Source organism: Oncorhynchus mykiss, chromosome 6 (genome assembly GCF_013265735.2).
Source record: "Oncorhynchus mykiss isolate Arlee chromosome 6, USDA_OmykA_1.1, whole genome shotgun sequence".
In the NCBI taxonomy this organism is placed as follows: domain Eukaryota; kingdom Metazoa; phylum Chordata; class Actinopteri; order Salmoniformes; family Salmonidae; genus Oncorhynchus; species Oncorhynchus mykiss.
Genome location: NC_048570.1, coordinates 31,493,040 through 31,515,103, shown reverse-complemented (window position 1 = coordinate 31,515,103; position 22,064 = coordinate 31,493,040). Strand labels below are relative to the sequence as shown.

At 42.9% G+C, this 22,064-nt stretch overlaps 1 protein-coding gene across 3 annotated transcripts in view; it reads left to right on the top strand.

Annotated features, from left to right (window-relative positions):
• The window catches only part of LOC110525740 (coronin-1C-A), a 73,958-nt gene that overhangs the window by 24,687 nt on the left and 27,207 nt on the right, over nucleotides 1–22,064 (top strand). For all 3 annotated transcript variants that reach the window (XM_021606140.2, XM_021606142.2, XM_036979880.1), the window contains one exon: nucleotides 14,972–15,171. In XM_021606140.2, coding sequence (XP_021461815.2) covers nucleotides 14,972–15,171 — 200 coding nt within the window. The remainder of the gene's footprint in view (nucleotides 1–14,971; nucleotides 15,172–22,064) is intronic.

Sequence of the window (22,064 nt, the reverse complement as noted above, 5' to 3'; positions counted from 1 at the left end):
CAGAATAAGTAGGATGGAGTTTTGAACCACAGCCTAATTTCTGTACCCCACACATGCAATTATCTTTAAGGTCCCTCAGTTTATCAGTGAATGTCAAACACAGATTCAACCACAAAGACCAGGGAGGTTTTCGAATACCTCGCAAAGAAGGGCAGACATTGAATAGCCTTTTGAGCATGGTGAAGTTATTAATTACACTTTGGGTGGTGTAGCAATACACCCAGTCACTACAAAGATACAGGTGTCCTTCCTAACTCGGTTGCCAAAGAGGAAGGAAACAGCTCAAGGATTTCACCATGAGGCCAATGGTGTTTTTAAAATGGTTACATAGTATAAAGGCTGTGATTGGAGAGAAACTTAGGATGGATCAACAACATTGTAGTTACTCCACAATACTAACCTAAATGAGAGTGAAAAGGAAGCGTGTACAGAATACAAATATTCCTGTTTGCAATAAGTAAAACTGCAAATAATGTGGCAAAGAAATCAACTATGCCCTGAATACAAAGTGTAATGTTTGGGGAACATCCAACACAACACATCTCTGAGTACCGCTCTTCATATTTATAAGCATGGTGGTGGCTGCATCATGTTATGGGTATGCTTATCATCCCCAAGGGAGTTCAAACTGAATAGAGCTAAGCACAGGCCAAACCTGGTTGTCTGCTTTCCAACAAACACTAGGAGCCATTTACCTTTCAGCAGGGCAATAACCTAAAACACAAGGCCAAATATACACTGGAGTTGCTTACCAAGATGACGTTGAAAGTTCCTGGGTGGCCTAGTTATTGTTTTGAAATAAATCTGCTTAAATCTATGGCAAGACTTAAATGGCTTTCTAGCAATGATCAACAACCAACTTGACAGGACTTAAATAATAAAAAATAAAAAAAATAATGCAAATATTGTCCAATCCAGGTGTGCAAAGCTCTTAAAGACTTACCTTGAAAGACACACAGCTGTAATTGCTGCCAAAGATGATTCTAACATGTTGAATACTTGTAATCAAGGGTTAGGGTTAGAATGTTTTTCACTTTGACCTAGAGTATTATGTATAGATCGTTGACAAAAAATTGACATACATTTAAATCCCACCTAACACGTGTGGGAAAAATCAAGGTGTGTGAATACTTTCTGGATGCACTGTAGATGTGACTTATTTGGTAAGTGACCAGGATCATGCATGGGTTGGATGAGCACACCATTCAGCATGATTTCTGTGGTGTATTCTTCTGGTCAAAAATAATTGTTTCATCACAACTATTGCCCACAGCTTTTTAATTATTTTTTTTTTACCTCATTTAATGGGGTTCATTGTCTTGGTGGATGTAACACAACAGAACCTTGCACCTTTAAATCCTGTTCTGTGATGGTAACATTTAACCTAGGCCTAGGTGGTCTGTCTAAAGCCTGTCCTGATTTAAGTAGCTTTATAGGATTGGTGGCGTGGGGGCTCATGTCTTGGAATGAAATGGGATTAGTGCATGCTTAGACGAAGGCCTTCATTTGAGACATTTTACATATTTCATTGTTATAGTTTAGGCTAGACCCTGGCAAGATCCTGTAACGGATCCTGACGTTCCAGTTTAAAAAATCAAGGTGAAATGGCAAATGCTGCCTTGTCCTTACTTGACATTTGATATGCCATTTGACCGTTGTTTGAAATGTCTGACTCGTCCAAGCCTAGATAATGTCTGACTCGTCCAAGCCTAGATAATGTCTGACTCGTCCAAGCCTAGATAGGTAGGGAAATGAGTGGATCAGTTCCAGTGTCTCGTCTTTTTGCACTGGCTTTGTCTGTATTTTGCAGGATACATTATTCTTGGCCTTTGTCCTCCCAGTCCCATGTTTTGTCAAATAATTCAACATTCCATTGAACTGCGCTGCAGACACTGTGCCCGCATGGTATTTTACAACAAGCAGAGCACAGGCCACATGGTCACCCAGGGGCAGAGAGGGGTGAAAAAGCAGCACCTTATCTTATTTAAGAAACGCGGTGGAATGTAGATGGAATTGGATTACAGTGGTTCACTGTGGCTTTGGTTACAGGAAAGGGATTTCATGTTTGGTATCTCCATGCGTTCTGCGTGGCAAAAGTACATGGAGAGCATTGAGGTGATGGTACAGAAAGAAAAGCCTTGGGACAACATGGATGGCAGACTCTGTGGCAAGAGAGGGGCCTCCACTCCAGTGTGGTGGCTATGTGGTTAATTGTTGGTAAGTTAGTTAATTAGAGATACTTAATGTGCACTCACTGACAAACAGATGGCAAACAAATACCATACAGCTATAGCATGTGGTGTAGTTATTATGCATTTCATCATCAAATAGGTTGTGGGCTTTGCTTTCCTTAATGTCATAGCCCTTTAGCTCGTCCTGTCAGTTGAGGACGCGAGGCCTAGTATCTGTCAACAAAATAAGCTCTCTCTGCTTAACTTTGTAAATCACTAGTATCCTCTGGGCAAATAGCTTTCAATTGACAAAATTACCAAATGGAACATATTTCATAACTTGTAAAGAACACACACAGTCCTGGTTAAATTCTGACATGTCAGGTGTTTGAAAAACATGGTCATTGCTCTTTTCCTTCCTCTGTTTCTGTGCCCTATTTTATTGGCCACTTTTGGCAAGTTTTTCTCTCTTGAGTTTGAATCCGTACCAACGTGTGATGTGAATATAGCCTAGTGATTGAACAGATTCCAATTTTGATGCTGTGTGTTATGAAGTGGTTCCATCATATTTGGTCCTTTTCTAATTCTGATCTCTTTCCTTGGCTGACTTTACCCCTCTCTTCTTCACATAGAGCCTGGGTGTGTTGTTGGGATTTCCTGGTCAAATCCTGCTGGTGATCCCTGCAGTGAGCTATGAAATTGAGTGCTTGATAACATTAGCACCGGTCTGGTTCCCAAGTAACCACTATGTAGTGAGGGTATGTTGAAAGAAAATTGTGAAATCTATTTGGATTGACATTGTTCACCTTGGCTTTGGTTGACCTCCTGCCAATACCCCATGTACTGTACCATGTACTTTTTAAAATCCCTTCTCTTATATTGTCAGTGGCTCTCACGTGTAGAGAGGGAGAGACATGCTGGGACTTTAAAGCAGAGAGGATGCTGACCTGATCTGTCAGTGTGGGTGGGGGGATTGGGATCCAACAGGATATGGCCCTTCCTCCTCATTTCCATGTCTGTGTACAATTTCCCTTTACTCAGGATTCAGATTGATCAGTAAACCAACCTTTCCCCCAGCCTGATACTGTCTCTATTTCCTTGTTTGTATTGTTTTGCAGCGATCCCTGTGGAACATTGTCTGGGTGGGGCAGTATTAGCGTTGCAGGCTTCTTATTGACAAACCAGTTTTGGCACTGATAGCCGTAGACAGAATGAGGTAACCATGTTGTTAGAACAGGGTTTTCTTCTGCATCAAAATGGGGCTTAGGTGGTGGGTGTGACTGGGCGTGGCCAATGGTGCAATCACTGATCAGTGTTTGTCACTCCTGTTAGCTGCAGTGACAATGTAGCTGTTTTAAAGCCTATTTCCTGCAATAATACATTATGCCATGCCGTATGTGATCTGAGTGACTCAAACATTGTAATTTTTTTTTTTTTTAAATAGCCATTTTAAATTCTCCTTGTCTTGCTTTTGTTTTGGTGACTTAGTTCACAAAGATCTTATTTAAAAAATAAATGGATCCATTTTATATTTTCTACATCTGTCTGGGTTTAGTCTTAAGTTTAAACTTTTCCATCCCAAATTAGTTTTGCTGTTCGGACAATAGGCTGCCTGCCCGAGAATTTCTATGCAGAAAACAACCTGTAGTAGTAGGCCTAATTGTGATGCATGAACATAACCATGTATGGAGTTAGATTGTGACTGAGCTGCAAGGGAAATAAAAGGCGTTCCCTCTGGGCAACTACAAGGTCTCGCGCTCCTCTTTTTGACTCTCTTCACCTCTTTTCAGTAACTGCTTCCCAGCCTTATGTCAGAGCATAACAATGTGCCTTGGTTTAATAGAAGGCAGCAGTCCCCACTCCCCAGCACTCCGCTTTGACTGTTTGGTAGAGGGGAGAGGAGTCCTCTAACTTTCTGTGTTCTCAAGGAAAGGGGGAATAGGCTGAAGTAGTGGTATGCAGAGAAGGATTCAAAAAAGTCACACTGGTTCCATTTCCTGCTAGTCATTTCCTCAGGCTGAGGGTCCTGGCCTATCAGTGGCAGCCAAAGCCATGGTGTGATCCTTGGTGGTCCTCCTTTCTGTCTCTCAACATCAGTTGATGTTGAGAGACATCTGACATCTCCGTGATCTGACTGGCCTGTCCTACGATCAGTGAACCACATGACCCAGGAGACAGTAGAGGGAATGACAAGGCACCCTCAGGAACAGTGACACATGGCTGAGACTCGGATTGGTAACAACCCTCTGTCGCCTCGCTGGTGGGGTTACTAGGCAGATGAGGCCCAGACTAGCCGGCTCAAACCACTAGTTAGCTTGATCCATCCAGCTTGGAGCTGATCTGTCATCAGTATTGTGGAATAGTTATAATGTTAAGGCTAGATTTTAATAGCGCTGCTCTCGGATCAGCTTTCTGTCTTTCAATCCTATCATTATTGACACATACTTCAACGACACACTTAGCGAAGGTTCTGTCCATGTGGTGTTTTGGGAAACATGTTATCTTCGGCCATTGTTGGAACGATGCATCCAATTAAACACTCGTAAGCCTATGTTCCATCGCTATCAGAGAACCCAGCCCTGGCTAACCTTTAGAGGGATACTTTGGGATTTTGGCAATGAGGCTCTTTATCTACTTCCACAGAGTCCGATGAACTCGTGGCTGCCACCTTTGTCTGTCCAGTATGAGGAAGTTTAGGGCCTCATTGACAAAATTCCAAAGGATCATTTTAACCTATCAAGCACCAGTACCTCTACTCATGTTGGTGCTCTATTGTATTTGTTAACCTTGACATATGCATTCAGATGAGACCCCTTGAGGACTGAATACAGTAGTGCAGGTCCAGCCTGGGAACTGGTTGATGTAATCTATCTACCACCAGTGATGACTGAGGATGCTGTGTGGAGCAGGAAGTATGTGATATCCTCCTGTAGAGGATAGGATAGCCAGGCTACGGTGCTCCGTCATGCAAGACTGTCTGACCGAGCTCTGTTACACACCTAACCTCCCCTGCCCACTCCGCTATCACTGTCACATACCACAGTTGTAAAATCCCAGTGTGCCTTAAATGTTCATTTTTGGAATTTCTTTCCTCCTTAATGCGCTTGAGCCAATCAGTTGTGTTGTGACGATGTAGGGGGGTGTACAGAACAGCCCTATTTGGTAACAGACCAAGTCCATATTATGGCAAGAACAGCTGAAATAAGCCAAGATAAAATACAGTCCATTACTTTATGACATGAAGTTCAGTCAATACGGAACATTTCGATTTTGAAGGTTTCTTCATGTGCAGTCGCAAAAACCATTTAGTACGATGATGACCCTCTCATGAGGACCGCCACAGGAATGGAAGACCCAGAGTTACCTCTGCTGCAGAGTTACCAGCCTCAGAAATTGTTAATAAATGCTTCAGAGTTCAAGTAACACACATCTCAACTGTTCAGAGGAGACTGTGAATCAGGCCTTCATGGTCAAATTGCTGCAAATAAACCACTACTAAAGGACACCAATAATGGTGGTGTTATGGTGTGGGTGTGCTTTGCTGGTGACACTGTCTGATTTATTTAGAATTCAAGGCACACTTAACCAGCATGGCTACCACAACATTCTGCAGCGATACACCATCCCATCTGGTTTGGTCTTAGTCCCACTATCACCACTATCATTTTGTTTTTCAACAGAACAATGACCCAACACACCTCCAGGCTTTGTAAGGGGTATTTGACAAAGAAGGAGAGTGATGGAGTGCTGCATCAGATGACCTGGGCTCCACAATCCCCCGACCTCAACCAAATTGAGATGGTTTGAGATGAGTTGGACCCCAGAGTGATGGAAAAGCAGCCAACAAGTGCTTTGCGTATGTTGGAACTCCTTCAAGACTGTTGGAAAAGCATTCCTCTTGAAGCTGGTTGAGAGAATGACAAGCTATCATCAAGGCAAAGGGTGGCTGTTTGAAAAATCTCAAATATAAAATATATTTTGATTTGCTTAACACTTTTTGGGTGACTACATGATTCCAAATGTGTTTTTCATAGTTTAAGTCTTCACTATTATATAATGTAGAAAATGGTAAAAATAAATAAAAACCCTTTAATGAGTAGGTGTGTCTAAACTTTTGACTGGTACTGAATATCACATCAATCTACTGACAGTCCGGCTCTCTGTTGTCCTCAGAGCAGTAGCCTAATGTAGCCCCTTCAATGTTTTCTTTTACATGTGGAGAAGTTTGCATAATGCCATGAAACAACTTTTTTTCCTTAGTTTTAGAGGGCAAATAGCCTTTTTATCAAAACGTTCCTGGTCTTTTTGTTTGGAGAAAAGTGATATCTGTGTGTGGCCTAATTCATGGCATGAAGTTGGGCATTCCGCTCTATGTGATATAATACCTGTTAAACAGAACTGATCTGACAGCAGCTTGCCTTCAAATACTACTCCTGGACATAGGGTTTAATTCACTGTGCTGTTTGTCTATGGCTGCACCTTCTCTCATAAATGTTACGTTTTAAACATTCCTTGGCTGGTATTTTACTGATGTTGCTAAGCAGCGTCTCAGTGTTTGTAAACATGGCCTGGAGACCTTGCTGTGACTTGGCAGGGCGTCCAGTCTCAACTAAGTCTCAACTATAGGGATGGCTGACTCACAAATTAGGCTAAAACTGACAACTGGTTCATTTGGCCAAACAGAGCCAGCCTGTCAAGCACGTCCTTACTGAACTGAGAAAACGCTTCTCCACTCTTGCTGTCTCAGTCAAAGATGTTCCAGCCTCAGCTAGCGCGCAGCATATCTGCCAACTGCCAATATCTGTAGCCATGGCCCTGCATTGACCCCTGATGCAGGGGCCGTAACGCATAGCAGAATGTCCCAGCGTGAATTGCTCCTCGCCAGGGATGGAGATTGTGGTCATTATGCATTCAGGTCAGGCAGACTAGTGTGGAGACCAAACTGGAACAGCAGGGTGTTTGTCTGACTATGAGGGGGGTCTATGGTTCATTGGGTTGGACAGACGAGGCCTGTGATGAGCAGGAGGGTAGCTGGGGCTGCTCTGCTGGTGGAGGTCCTGTCACTGCAGGAACAAAACGCTCATTATCCATGCATCGTTTCATCCTACTCATCCATCTGTGGATGATGTGTAGTAGACCTGGAAAGTGTTGTCTGTTAGCAGCAGATGAGTCACTGCCGACGGAGAGGAACCCTGTTGACGTTATTTATTTAACCGTACTTCTGTCGTAATGGAGCAGGTATCAAATGTACCCACTTGGCATCTATGCGCTCTAACGAGACTGATTTTGGTTTACTGTGATAATTAGCCATGGTCCCTCACACATTCTGGGGAACAACCAGGCTCTGCTCTGACTGAGCCAGGACCCTGGTGAGCTCTGCTGTTCACAGTGGACTACCAGTCAATGATTGCCTCCCCATTCTAGAGTTGGCTTCCTTCAGCCAAGGGACCATATGGTGCCATCAGACCCGGTGTGAGGAGAGTGGCTTTAATTGAACACTTGGAGTGGCCCTAAATTAGTATTTCCTTCCCATTAAACATGGACACCACGGTTTGTTCCTGAATAAAGCTGTTTTGTGCACAATTTCTACCACACTGACAACTTGGCACCATAGAGGACTAAAATGTCTGGCGTCTACATGTCTTCCTTTATCATACCTTCTTAAGATAGTGTTATTTCTGGAGTTGGCGTGTGTGTGATCTGCATTGGACCAGAAGCTGTCCGTATTGAATCTGCAGATTCAGGCAGCTTGATGGAAACTCATACAGGTTGCTGCAATGCTCTGTACTGGGCTGCTGTAAGCAGGCTGTTTCCACTCTGTGTTCCCTCAGTCTTGGATAATGAGAACATACGAGACTGGGGTCTTGTATGTCCTCAGCTTGGTTCGAAGAGCTGTAGGCCTACTGCGCTAGTACAGTATGGTCTAGATCGGCATGATGGTGTGAAAAAGGGGAAAACTGCCCGCTGTGACTGAACCTAAAGCTGATGGGTAACCTTCAGACCACACCAAGAGGGCTCAAACTGTGCAGGCCAACATGGCCGCCATGCCAAAATCTCAAACGTCATTAAGGACATTTGAGGCATTTTTTCTCTCCAAGTTTGTCTAAATTCTGTGGTTATTCCCTACAGCTCCCAGTTGGCTTAATGCCTGTCCTAGCTCACTCACTACAGTGTGTTTATGCTTTTGGCAGGACAATACGCTTGATTGTTTACATTACCTGTTTTCTTTTTTTCTTTTTCACTCAATCAGTTTATATATCAGCAGCACACAATCATATTGTGTGAAAAGACAGAGGAGCATGGAACAAATCTTGAAGCGTTAGCCAAAGTGTTGTGTTGTGGCCATATTGTTCCATACAGCTGTTATGGCATCACTTTATACAGAGTTTTGTGTGGAAAAAGCTGAATAAGCATCATGTTATCCATGCATGATAACCCTCCTTATAGCGTCGTCCTTGCTCTTCTCAGTCTCTCAGAACGCACACACTCAACGGGTTTGTTTTGTGTATGTTACTGTTAGACATGCTCTGGTGCCTTTGACGTACTAAGTTTAAAAAAAATGTTTTTTTAACCTTCAGCTTTGGGCTGGATGTATCAATGTTTAGTTCATGCATGGCTAATCTATGAGCATAATTACTTATATCCCTACTTTAAAGGCGACTGTTTTCTGGAAGCTGTGCAGCGTTCCCCCCCCCCTCCCCCCCCCTACATTTACCCTGACGTGGGCCAGCCCCCTAGCAATTTAGTTTAGCCAATGAGCTTCAGCCCCTCAACATTTGAGTGACAGATAATAAGAATCACACAGTGCCAGAGAGCGTGCAATGACGTGGTGCACACTTTTGGCTCGTGGGCTCTACTTTCAGAACTACTGGCTAAAAAGTATACAAAAGTATCTGAAAATATCTTTAACGTACTATTCCCTACAGGGGTGGCCTCGGCTGAGCCTTAAGCATGAGAACAGAGGGGATCAAGGGATCAACAGGAGAAGGTGCTTCTGTTTGGGTTGGTTATGACTCTGTGGATGAGGGATTGGACAAGAGGAAATGGTGGTTGATTTGTGTATGTTTCCACTGTTGGTTGCCCTGCTGCCAAGGTTCTTCCTTCCTTTATCTCCAGCATGGGGCGGGCATACGTGGGCTGTGTGCCTGAATGCCTCTAGCATGTTGAGGCTGGTGATGAGAGGTTAAGTCTAACCTAACCTACACCAGGATCTGAGCTTGTATTCCACAAGGGTTATTATCAGTGGAGTAGTGTTGCATATCTGCCTGTCACTGTGTGCCACTCCCATCCACATAAATAACTTCCTGCCTGACAGACACCACCACCACCACCACATGCCCTTCTTCGCAAGACAATTAGAATGGGAATGGGTAGGAAAGTGTGTGAATTGTAGATAGCCTGGTGCTGCCAGGCAGTCTTGCATCATATCAGCAGATCAGAGCTAGACTACACAGATCTGAAGTTCTCCTGTAGAATTCTCCGATACAGAGCTGAATTGTTCCTTTTATTCAGGCAAGTCATCCAGATCCTGAGGCAGCAAAGTGTCCCCAAACCATCACACTTCCTCCACTCCGATCCCAATTGAGATGTTGTGGCAGAACTTGAAACTAGAAGTTCATGCTTGAAAACCCACATGTCGCTAAGTGAGAACAGTTCTGCATGCAAGATCGGGCCAAAATTCCCCCACAGCAATGTGAGACTGATCAACAACTACAGGAAGCATTTGGTTGTTGCAGCTAAAGGTGGCACAACCCGTTATTGAGCGTAAGGTAGGGCTGGGCGATATGGCCAAAATATCATATGGTATTTTTCAAATTTATCACGCTATTTGACATTTGTTTTTTATGTTTTTGATTAATACAAGTTCTACATTTTCTTTGAGTAGTGCGTGACCCTATTCTACATTTTTTCAATGGGTCTTTATCCATTCGGAATGTTTTATACTGTTCAATTCAACTTCAACCTAAAATAATTTCCTGCGTTCCCATTCATTTCTACATTCCCTTCGCTCATTTGAGAATTTCCACACTGCCACGATTTGGGCAAAAATACTATGCCTTTAACCGAATGTTGCAATTGTGATTTCGATCAAAACACTTGGGTGAGCTTTTGGAATCATGGAAAGAGAATGTTTATTATAATGCTATATTTAGAATATAAATAATAGTGGGCTCTTTGAATACAGTGTTTGACATGACAACGAATGAAAATGCCATGGATGAGTTATTGTGACAGAATAGGATCCAAAGTGATGTTCAGGTTTTAAATTTAAAAAAATTCTCCTTTATTTAACCAGGTAGGCTAGTTGAGAGCAAGTTCTCATTTACACCTGTGACCTGGCCAAGATAAAGTAAAGCAGTTATTTATATATATATATACACACACACACACACACACACACACACACACACACACACACATACACATACACACACACTGCCTTGCGAAAGTATTCGGCCCCCTTGAACTTTGTGACCTTTTGCCACATTTCAGGCTTCAAAGATATAAAACTGTATTTTTTTGTGAAGAATCAACAAGTGGGACACAATCATGAAGTGGAACGACATTTATTGGATATTTCAAACTTTTTTAACAAATCAAAAACTGGTAAATTGGGCGTGCAAAATTATTCAGCCCCTTTACTTTCAGTGCAGCAAACTCTCTCCAGAAGTTCAGTGAGGATCTCCTGAATGATCCAATGTTGACCTAAATGACTAATGATGATAAATAAATACAATCCACCTGTGTGTAATCAAGTCTCCGTATAAATGCACCTGCACTGTGATAGTCGCAGAGGTCCGTTAAAAGCGCAGAGAGCATCATGAAGAACAAGGAACACACCAGGCAGGTCCGAGATACTGTTGTGAAGAAGTTTAAAGCCGGATTTGGATACAAAAGATTTCCCAAGCTTTAAACATATCAAGGAGCACTGTGCAAGCAATAATATTGAAATGGAAGGAGTATCAGACCACTGCAAATCTACCAAGACCTGGCCGTCCCTCAACTTTCAGCTCATACAAGGAGAAGACTGATCAGAGATGCAGCCAAGAGGCCCATGATCACTCTGGATGAACTGCAGAGATCTACAGCTGAGGTGGGAGACTCTGTCCATAGGACAACAATATTGCACAAATCTGGCCTTTATGGAAGAGTGGCAAGAAGAAAGCCATTTCTTAAAGATATCCATAAAAAGTGTCGTTTAAAGTTTGCCACAAGACACCTGGGAGACACACCAAACATGTGGAAGAAGGTGCTCTGGTCAGATGAAACCAAAATTGAACTTTTTGGCAACAATGCAAAACGTTATGTTTGGCGTAAAAGCAACACAGCTGAACACACCATCCCCACTGTCAAACATGGTGGTGGCAGCATCATGGTTTGGGCCTGCTTTTCTTCAGCAGGGACAGGGAAGATGGTTAAAATTGATGGGAAGATGGATGGAGCCAAATACAGGACCATTCTGGAAGAAAACCTGATGGAGTCTGCAAAAGACCTGAGACTGGGACGGAGATTTGTCTTCCAACAAGACAATGATCCAAAACATAAAGCAAAATCTACAATGGAATGGTTCAAAAATAAACATATCCAGGTGTTAGAATGGCCAAGTCAAAGTCCAGACCTGAATCCAATCGAGAATCTGTGGAAAGAACTGAAAACTGCTGTTTACAAATGCTCTCCATCCAACCTCACTGAGCTCGAGCTGTTTTGCAAGGAGGAATGGGAAAAAATGTCAGTCTCTCGATGTGCAAAACTGATAGAGACATACCCCAAGCGACTTACAGCTGTAATCGCTACAAAGTATTAACTTAAGGGGGCTGAATAATTTTGCACGCCCAATTTTTCAGTTTTTGATTTGTTAAAGTTTGAAATATCCAATAAATGTCGTTCCATTTCATGATTGTGTCCCACTTGTTGTTGATTCTTCACAAAAAAATACAGTTTTATATCTTTATGTTTGAAGCCTGAAATGTGGCAAAAGGTCGCAAAGTTCAAGGGGGCCGAATACTTTCGCAAGGCACTGTGTGTGTATATATAGGTAAGATTAGGGAGGTAAGGCAATAAATAGGCCATGGTGTGCAGAAGATGAATGTGCAAGTAGAGATAAATAAATACAGTATGGGGATGAGGTAGTTGGATGGGCTATTTACAGATGGGCTATGTGCAGTGATCTGCGAGCTGCTCTGACAGCTGGTGCTTAAAGCTACTCACTGTAGTGAGTGATTTTTGCAGTTCGTTCCAGTCATTGGCAGCAGAGAACTGGAAGGAAAGGCGGCCAAATGAAGTATTGGCTTTGGGGGCTGCTGGAGCGAGTGCTGCTATGGTGACCAGTGAGCTGAGAAGGCGGGGCTTTACCTAGCGGAGACTTGTAGATGACCTGGAGCCAGTGGGTTTGGCGACGAGTATGAAGCAAGGGCCAGCCAACGAGAGCGTACAGGTCGCAGTGGTGGGTAGTATATAGGGCTTTGGTGACAAAATGGATGGCACTGTAATAGACTGCATCCAGTTTGTTGAGTAGAGTGTTGGAGGCTATTTTGTAAATGACATGGCCGAAATTGAGGATCGGTAGGATGGTCAGTTTTAAGAGGGTATGTTTGGCAGCATAAGTGAAGGATGCTTTGTTGAGAAGTCTGAAGCGCATTCTAGATTTAATTTTGGATTGGACATGCTTAATGTGAGTCTGGAAGGAGAGTTTACAGTCTAACCAGACACTTAGGTATTTGTAGTTGTCCACATATTCTAAGTCAGAACCATCCAGAGTAGTGATGCTGGACTGGCGGGCAGGTGCGGGCAGCGATCGGTTGAAGAGCATCCATTTAGTTTTACTTGCATTTTAAGAGCATTTGGAGGCCACGGAAGGGGAGTCGTATGGCATTGAAGCTCGTCTGGAGGTTCGTTAAGTGTCCTAGGGGACCCTATAATCTTTGGCTACATTAAATCGTTATTCATATAGCCAACATTCATGCTTTGTCTATTCCTCTATGATTTTAGGAGATACTGTTGCACAAACGACATGCTGATTTAATCCTCCACCAGTACTGGTATTAGCTAGCTACGTTTGCTCTGACTCAGCTGGCTAGCTACACTAGCTAATAAAAGTACTAACTAGTGATTAGCATTAGTGGCTAACACAATTTAGCTTAACTTGCTAAGAAAATACTAACTAGCTGTTTGCAAATGTAAGAAACCCAAACTAATATTGGTAATTAACATCAAAGTGGAAACAACATTGTTGTCATCAACATTGTTGCATGTGCTGTATTGACCATGCAGACTGAAGTGTATCGTGGTCAAGCAACAACATATGTGCTTCTTGAGTGAAGGGGTGGGACTAGGTCTGTGGAAAGAGAGCGTAGATGGATGACTGAGTAAACTCTAAAAATGGATGTTACACACAGCGTATCACTTTTAACAAACCGAACATTCAAATACCGTTATAGAAGGCAAGGTAAAAACCCAAACCAGTCCGTGCATAAATACCGGTGTATAGTAAAATACAGTATATCGCCCAGCCCTAGTGTGAGGGGGCAATTACTTTTTCACACAGGGATATTGGGTGTTGGTTAACTTTGTTAATGAAATAAAATAAATGTTATTTGTAAACTCATTCCCTTTATCTAATATTAGGCTTGGTTAAAGATCTGTTAACATTCAGAATCAAAAATAGAGAATCAGAAAGGGGGCCAACACTTTTTTTCACGACACTGTATCTGAGAGGTTGAAGATGCCCTTTAAACCCTGTCAAACCAAGACTTATCTCTTGGTCTTATTAGACTGTGATTACACTTTAACCTGTGCGGTTAAAGTTTACAGATTTAATGCCCAGCCCTACTCTCAGCGTTCTGCAAGTTGACCCTAATTATCTGGTTCCTCGTTGCCAGTGTATGAGGAAGTACACAACAGCCAATGTAGGCGTAGTTCTTGTATTTCTGGTGGTGGATCAAAGGAATGATACAGTTATGCTCATTGCTCAACTCTAAATAATTTCCCACGCTGGCTCGTGTCTGCTGAATGTCAGCCTGGTCGTATGACAGAGGAATGGGGAAGGAGTGTTAGTCTGATCTGCCACATGGTTCCTCTGTCTGTACTGTAATGCTGCTGGAGAACCTTACATTAGTTTGCATCCCAAATTGCACCCTATTCTCTATATAGTGCACTACATTTGACCAGGGCCAATAGAGAGTAGTAATGATGGGGGTGGGATCAATACGGTTACATATCGGAATATTTTTTGACTACATATCGTATCTATCGTTTTGACATATAAATTATTTTTGCGCTAGTTGGCTGTACCTGCACCAAAACTCCAGTATTTTTCCTTCATAGCTTGATCTCCAACTTCTTTTTAAATAGGGAGTCCATTTGTTTTCAGCACTTTTTTTATTTTCAATGACTGATCAAAGCTTTGTTCCCCATTGTCCCTCTGCAGTATATGACGAGCAGTATGTTTGGAATATGGAATCTTAATACAATTACAGTATAGAATCGCAATACATTGTATCGTGATTGTATCTGGAGGTCCCTGGCAATTGCCATCCCTAGAGATTAGGGTGCAGTTTGGGATGCATACGAGGCTGAGCCTCATATCTGGGAGGGGAATGGGTACAGGGCTCAGAGTAACCAGGGGAGAGAATTTCCATTTCATGTGATTTTAGATTTTATAGGCCTAGATTCTTATCCTAAAATAATTTGCTTGGTTTTGTCTTTTATATCCTTGACCGTGACCACTTTGAAACTAAACCCCAAATTTCTCTCCAACCCCCCCCCCCCCCCCCCCCCCCCCCCTTCCTTCCACTGCCCAGATATGTTCAGGCGAGTTGTACGAGCGAGCAAATTCCGTCATGTCTTCGGCCAGGCGCTGAAGAATGACCAGTGCTACGACGACATCAGAGTGTCGAGGGTCACATGGGACAGCTCGTTCTGCGCCGTCAACCCCAAGTTTGTCGCTATCATCATAGAGGCCAGCGGAGGCGGGGCCTTCCTGGTCCTCCCTCTTCACAAGGTGAGTCTGGGGTTATTGACTATAAACACTGCATTGTGTGGATCTGTCGGTGGGTTTCACAAGGAAACCTGTGTCAAGCGACAGAGGGTTTCTACATTCATATGGGCATGTGCACTTTCTGCCTGAACAGATTTGGTCTATGGCCTAGTTTGACTGATCCTCACTGTCTGTGGCTTTGAAACATACTTCAACCCTGCTCCATCCCACACACTTTGGCCTGGGCCAGGCTTTCAACGCCCCCTGGGTATTCAACACGCCCTTTCTGTAGGGAACAACCAGGCCTGTCACACATAGCACAATTTACTGCTGACATACTCACACACACCCAGGGGAAATCACACATTGGCCACCTACAAATTCCAACATTGCAGTTTAAAAATGCGTTCATATTTTCCTTAATCATTCATGAGGATGAAGTAACAGCATCTCGGAGGCATGTTTCAGGCTGTGGTTGAGGACCGACAAGACGGGGGGATTTCGAGCTGCATGACTGTAGTCTCTGGTGGCCTGGGTGAGTGGGTGAGATGGAGATGGTTTTTGACAGGCTGGGTTGCTTAGCAGTGCAGGCAGCAGTACCTACTTGTGGTGGTCAGTGGAGAGAGACTGCAGACTGACTGGCCCAGATGTGAGAGACTGACACTTTGGTACAAAACTCTATATTCTGGGGAAGATCCTATAGAGCCCTTTCTGTGTTTGCAAACATTGCCGCACGAGGTGGATGCGTGCAAGTTGTTGGCAGAACACAGGGGAGTTCTTGTAGAACGCCAGCAAAAAACCGCCTCTGTTCCAACAACTTTTGGATTATAATTGGATTTTAAGGCTCGTATGAATGTCCTGCTTAATATAATGTTTGTCATCGTCAACCAACTGCATTATACTTGTGGGGAGGTAGGTTGCCTAGTGGTTAGAGCGTTGGTCTAGTAACAGAAAAGTTGCACGTTCGAATCCCCGAGCTGCCAAGGTAAAAATCTGTCGTTCTGCCCCTGAACAGGGCAGTTAACCCACTGTTCCTAGGCCATCGTTGAAATAAGAATTTGTTCTTGACTGACTTGCCTATTTAAATAAATAAAAATACACTTAAACCGGTAAAATGGCTCTTTGGCTAGCTTTTGCTACAGCCTATGTCAGTGAGCATTAGCTTTCTCGCTAACAACTGCTGCAGCCATAATGTATTTTGCAACGATCACAAGCAAATTATAATCTTACACTGTTCAAGCAAGAATCAGAACTTCATTGTGAGCGCATGAGACTCCAAGAAGTGATTTTGTTTAGAGGTAATAACGTAAATCTAGGCTATGTTGAATGGGCGCAGATAGCTTTCTTACTGCAGCCTAGAGTTGTGTGTGACGTAAGTGTGTCGTGTTCTGGAAAGGGGTCTATTAATGCTGTCTTTGTATCAACTCATTTTCTTAATAGTAACTTGTTTTTTTTTTTTCAACTCTTCTACATTTTGAACAGAAAGAAGCCCCTGTCAGCCCAGAGGCAGTTCAGCTTTAATGACAGGACTCTAAATGACCCCGTCTTAAAAGATTCACAGTTCATTTTCAAATATGTAATTTATCGTCTTCCCTCAGGGTGGGACAAAACAGTACCGTAGAATGCTGTAGCAGCTATCATTCAACTTTTTGTTCGTTGTGCCTGTAGGCCATCTCCTACGTCCTCAGTGGCGGGATGACACGTGTTAAAGTGTCTGAAGTAAGAGGATCATATTACTTAAGGGGTGTTAGGGTATTTTCAGAGGAAAGCATCCAAACTGGGGTCAGATATTTGATACAAGCAGGATGAGGAAGAGATGACGTCTGAGACATGGACACAATATGAATGCGAACATGGGAGGACAGGGCGAGAAGTGTTACAGTGCCTTTGGAAGCTAGGGTACTCCACATGGACAGCAAAGGCCATCCAGACAAGCTTTTGCTTTCAGCTTTGCCCTTTTGTAGCAGCAAGGTGGTTTTCCATTGAATGTCTGTTTTGCATACAGTAAATAAACATTGGCATTTCAGATTTCGTTACAGGGAGAACAATGTTAGTGTCTGTACCACTGGGATGATTGTCAGCTCTCCCTGAGTTGAGGGTTAGGAAACCTCACATAGGCTGGCTGGCTCTCTCATTTATCATAGTGTTGTGTACAACACAAACTGAACCAAAGGCCTCTGGGGACGGAACCTCCCTGTTCTGCTCACCTCCATATAAGGGTCCTTGAAGAGCTCAGACCACTTGGGTCAGACACTCGTTGAACCCAACGGGGGTAAGGGGGGGACTTTGGTCTGGAATGTCCCTCTGTAACCCCATTAGGTATTATTATGTTGTCATTAGTGTTCAGTAGTCTGGTTGCACCAGACATACGCCCACCCACATAAACATTAGAGGTCGACCGATTTATGATTTTTCAACGCCGATACCGATTATTGGAGGACCAAAAAAAGCAGTTTTTATTATTTTTTTTTATAATAATAAATTGTAATAATGACAATTACAACAATACTGAATGAACACTTATTTTAATACATCAATAAAATCAATTTAGCCTCAAATAAATAATGAAACCTGTTCAATTTGGTTTAAATAATGCAAAAGAAAGTGTTGGAGAAAAAGTAAAAGTGCAATATGTGAAATGTAAAAAAGCTAACGTTTCAGTTCCTTGCTCAGAACATGAGAACATATGAAAGCTAGTGATTCCTTTTAACATGAGTCTTCAATATTCCCAGGTAAGAAGTTTTAGGTTGTAGTTATTATAGGAATTATAGGACTATTTCTCTCTACCATTTGAATTTCATTAACCTTTGACTATTGGATGTTCTTATAGGCGCTTTAGTATTGCCAGTGTAACAGTATAGCTTCTGTCCCTCTCCTCGCTCCTACCTGGGCTCGAACCAGGAACACAACGACATCAGCCACCATCGAAGCAGCTTTACTCATCGCTCCACAAAAGTCGCGGCCCTTGCAGAGCAAGGGGAACAACCACTGCAAGTCTGAGCGAGTGACGTTTGAAACGCTATTAGCGCGCACCCTGCTAACTAGCTAGCCATTTCACATCGGTTACACTAGCCTAATCTCGGGAGTTGATAGGCTTGAAGTCACAAACAGCGCTGTGCTTGTGAAGAGCTGCTGACAAAACGCACAAAAATGCTGTTTGAATGAATGCTTACGAGCATGCTGCTGCCTACCATTGCTCAGTCAGACTGCTCTATCAAATCATAGACTTAATTATAACATAATAACACTCAGAAATATGAGCCTTGGGTCATTAATATGGTAGAATCCGGAAACTATTATCTCGAAAACAAGACGTTTATTCTTTCAGTGAAATACGGAACCGTTCCATATTTTATCTAACGGATGGCATCCATAAGTCTAAATATTCCTGTTACATTGCACAACCTTCAATGTTATGTCATAATTATGTAAAAGTCTTGCAAATTAGGCGGCCTAAACTGTTGCATATACACTGAAGTGACACAATTTCACCTGGTTAATATTGCCTGCTAACCTGGATTTATTTGAGCTAAATCTGCAGGTTTAAAAATATATACTTCTGTGTATTGATTTTAAGAAAGGCATTGATGTTTATGGTTAGGTACACAATGAAGCAACGATACGCACCGCATCGATTATATGCAACGCAGGACACACTAGGTTAACTACACATGGTTGATGATATTACTAGTTAACTAGTGATTATGATTGATTGTTTTTTATAAGAAGTTTAATGCTAGCTAGCAACTTACCTTGGCTTCTACTGCATTCGCTTAACAGGCAGTCTCTGCGTGGAGTGCAATGAGGCAGGTGGTTAGAGCGTTGGACTAGTTAACTGTAAGGTTGCAAGATTGAATCCCCCGAGCTGACAGGGTGAAAATCTGTCGTTCTGCCCCTGAACGAGGCAGTTAACCAACTGTTCCTAGGCTGCCATTGAAAATAAGAATGTGTTCTTAACTGACTTACCTAGTTAAATAAAGATTAAATAAAGGTGTAAACATTTTTTTAATAAATTGGCTAAATCGGTGTCCAAAAGTACAGATTTCCAATTGTTATGAAAACTTGAAATCGGCCCTAATTAATCGTCCATTCCGATTAATCGGTCGACCTCTAATAAACATATGCGCATACCCACATAAACATACGCACAAACGCACTGCTTGGTGGTGTTACTGTCTTTCTGGTCCAGCAGTGCCCCAGTGTCAGCCAGCCAGGGCTTGATATACCCTGTGTGACATACAGTAAGTTATTTTTTTTGTGTCTGTCTGATGTTGACAGGTCTGTGAGCAGGGCAGTGGGCCTTGTCATCTGACTCTGGCTTTGACACAGCTTTACAATCCAGCTTCCGCCTGCCTGTCCCACTCCCAGGTCCCAGATCAGCTTCTGATTCTCTGACTTCTGACAGATGATTCTGCTGTGGGTTTGTCTGACTTTGTACAGTAAGGGTGTGTTGGCAGAACATCGTCTGCTTTGACTGGTGGATTAAAAGTGAACTCGTTTTCAGATCTGCCTAGAGACTGTCTGGCAGTGTAACTGGTGTGAAATGGCTAGCTAGTTAGCGGTGCGTGCTAGTATTGTTTTAATTGGTGACGTCACTCGTTCTTAGACCTTGAAGTAGTTGTTTCCCTTTTGTGCAGCGATTAGGTAACGATGCTTCGTGGGAGGCAGTTTGATGTGTTGAGGGTCCCTGGTTCGAGCCCAGGTGTGTGTGTGTATGTGTGTGTGTGTGTGTGTGTGTGTGTGTGTGTGTATATATATATTTTTTTTGACCTTTAGTTAACTAGGCAAGTCGGTTAATTAACTTCTCTAGGGTAGGGGGAAGCATTTGGAATTTTGGATGAAATGCCTGCCCAAATTAAACTGCCTGCAACTCAGGCCCAGAAGATGGGATATGCATATAATTGGTATGATTTGGATAAACACTCTAAAGTTGCAAAAACTGTTAAAATAATGTCTGAGTATAACAGAACTGATTTGGCAGGCAAAAACCTGAGATTTTTTTTTTTTTTCTATTCAATGCCATTACAGTATCCATTGACTTAGGACTCAAATTGCAGTTCCTATGGCTTCCACTAGATGTCAAGTCTTTAGAAATTGTTTCAGGCTTGTATTCTGAAAAATGAGGGAGTAAGAGCAGTCTGAATGAGTGGACCCTGCAGTGTCACAGAGCTTTTTCATGCGCACGACCGAGCGTACCTTTCTCGTTTACCTTTTATATTGACGACGTTATTGTCCGGTTGAAATATTATTGATTTATTTAGGCTAAAAACCACCTGAGGATTGAATTAAACATCGTTTGACATGTTTCTATGAACTTTACGGATACAATTCGGATTTCTTTGTCTGCCTGTTGTGACTGCGTTTGAGCCTGTGGATTACTGAAGAAAACTGAGGTTTTTGGCTATAAAGGGACTTTATCAAACAAAAGGAACATTTATTGAGTAAATGAATGTTTTCTGAGTGCAACCATATGAAGATCATCAAAGGTAAGTGATTCATTTTCTCTATTTCTGACTTGTGTAACTCTTCTACTTGGCTGGTTACGGTTTGTAATGATTTGTCTGCTGGGCGATGTTCTCAAATAATCTTAAGGTATTCTTTGCCGTAAAGCATTTTTTGAATCTGACACCGTGGTTGGATTCACAAGAAGTTAATATTTAAACCTATGTAAAATACTTTTATTTTTTCAGAATTTTTATAATGAGTAATTTTTATAATGAGTATTTCTTAACCCTAGTGAGGTTAAGAACTAATTCTTATTTCCAGTGACGGCCTAGGAACAGTGGGTTAACTACTTTGTTCAGGGGCAGAACGACAGATTTTCACCTTGTCAGCTCGGGGATTCGATCTTCCAACCTCTCGGTTACTATTCAAACGCCCCAGTTGGGGCGAGGAGAGGGACGGCAGTAACACTGTTACAGCTGCATGGACTAATCTCCTTGGAATCTTGTGGGAGATTTTCCTTTAATGTCCTATCAACAGGCCATGCGCTGAAACTCTAAGAAGAGTTAATATTGTTTCAAATTGCCATTTTGTGTTTTTAAATATTTGGCTTGTGGCTTTTGTTTCCACAACATGTCAAAATGAAACGGGACAGTAATCTTTTAGAGAAAGGACGGGTCCATCTGGCTGCTATCTCCAAATAAGCTTAGAGAACGCGCATCTCTATGGCAGTGTGGAAAATGTTACTCTGCCAACAGAGAAGTTAGACTGCATTAATATAAACACTGCAGTTTCAGGGTTGTAAATGGCTTTTTGACTGGGATAAAACCCCTACACACCATGATGTTCAGAGGTAGCCTGTAACTTCTCAGCCTCATAGCAGGGTTCAGATCAATTTGTCTACGTATATCTGTCCGACACAAACACTGCCTTCTCTGCTCTTTTGCTGGGTCACACACACGTACTCACACTAGCCCATGTGACAGTGCATCTGGCTGGCTGGCCCATCTGCCCATGCTGTGCTGTTCCCGGTCTGTGTGGGCAGCCAGCTGCTCTGGGCCTTTGTCCCAGGCCTACTCCTAGCCAGGCTCATTCGGCCGGGGGGGGGGGGGGGGGGATCCAACCCCCAGAGTATGACCCTTCTGAAATGCACTTTGTGGCTCTTCATATGTTCTACATCCACATCCAGTATTGTTGGTGGTAAGTCAGAAGAACCACAGCAACCCTCCAATTAACTTTAGGTTTGAGCTTTGATTAATGGGCTTTTAGATTCACACCCAGTACTTTCCTGGCACTTTGCCTATTGTCCTAAGTGTGAGTGTGCTCGGACACGTTGGCCTGTGCTTGAGCTTGTGGAGCGAGGCTGTGTGTGAGGCCCGACGGTGATGGGGTTTGGCCTGTGACTTGGGCTGGGGCCTGTGCTATTGGTCAGTCTAGCGCCGGGATGGGCTGGGTCTGCCGTCTGTTTCTGTCTT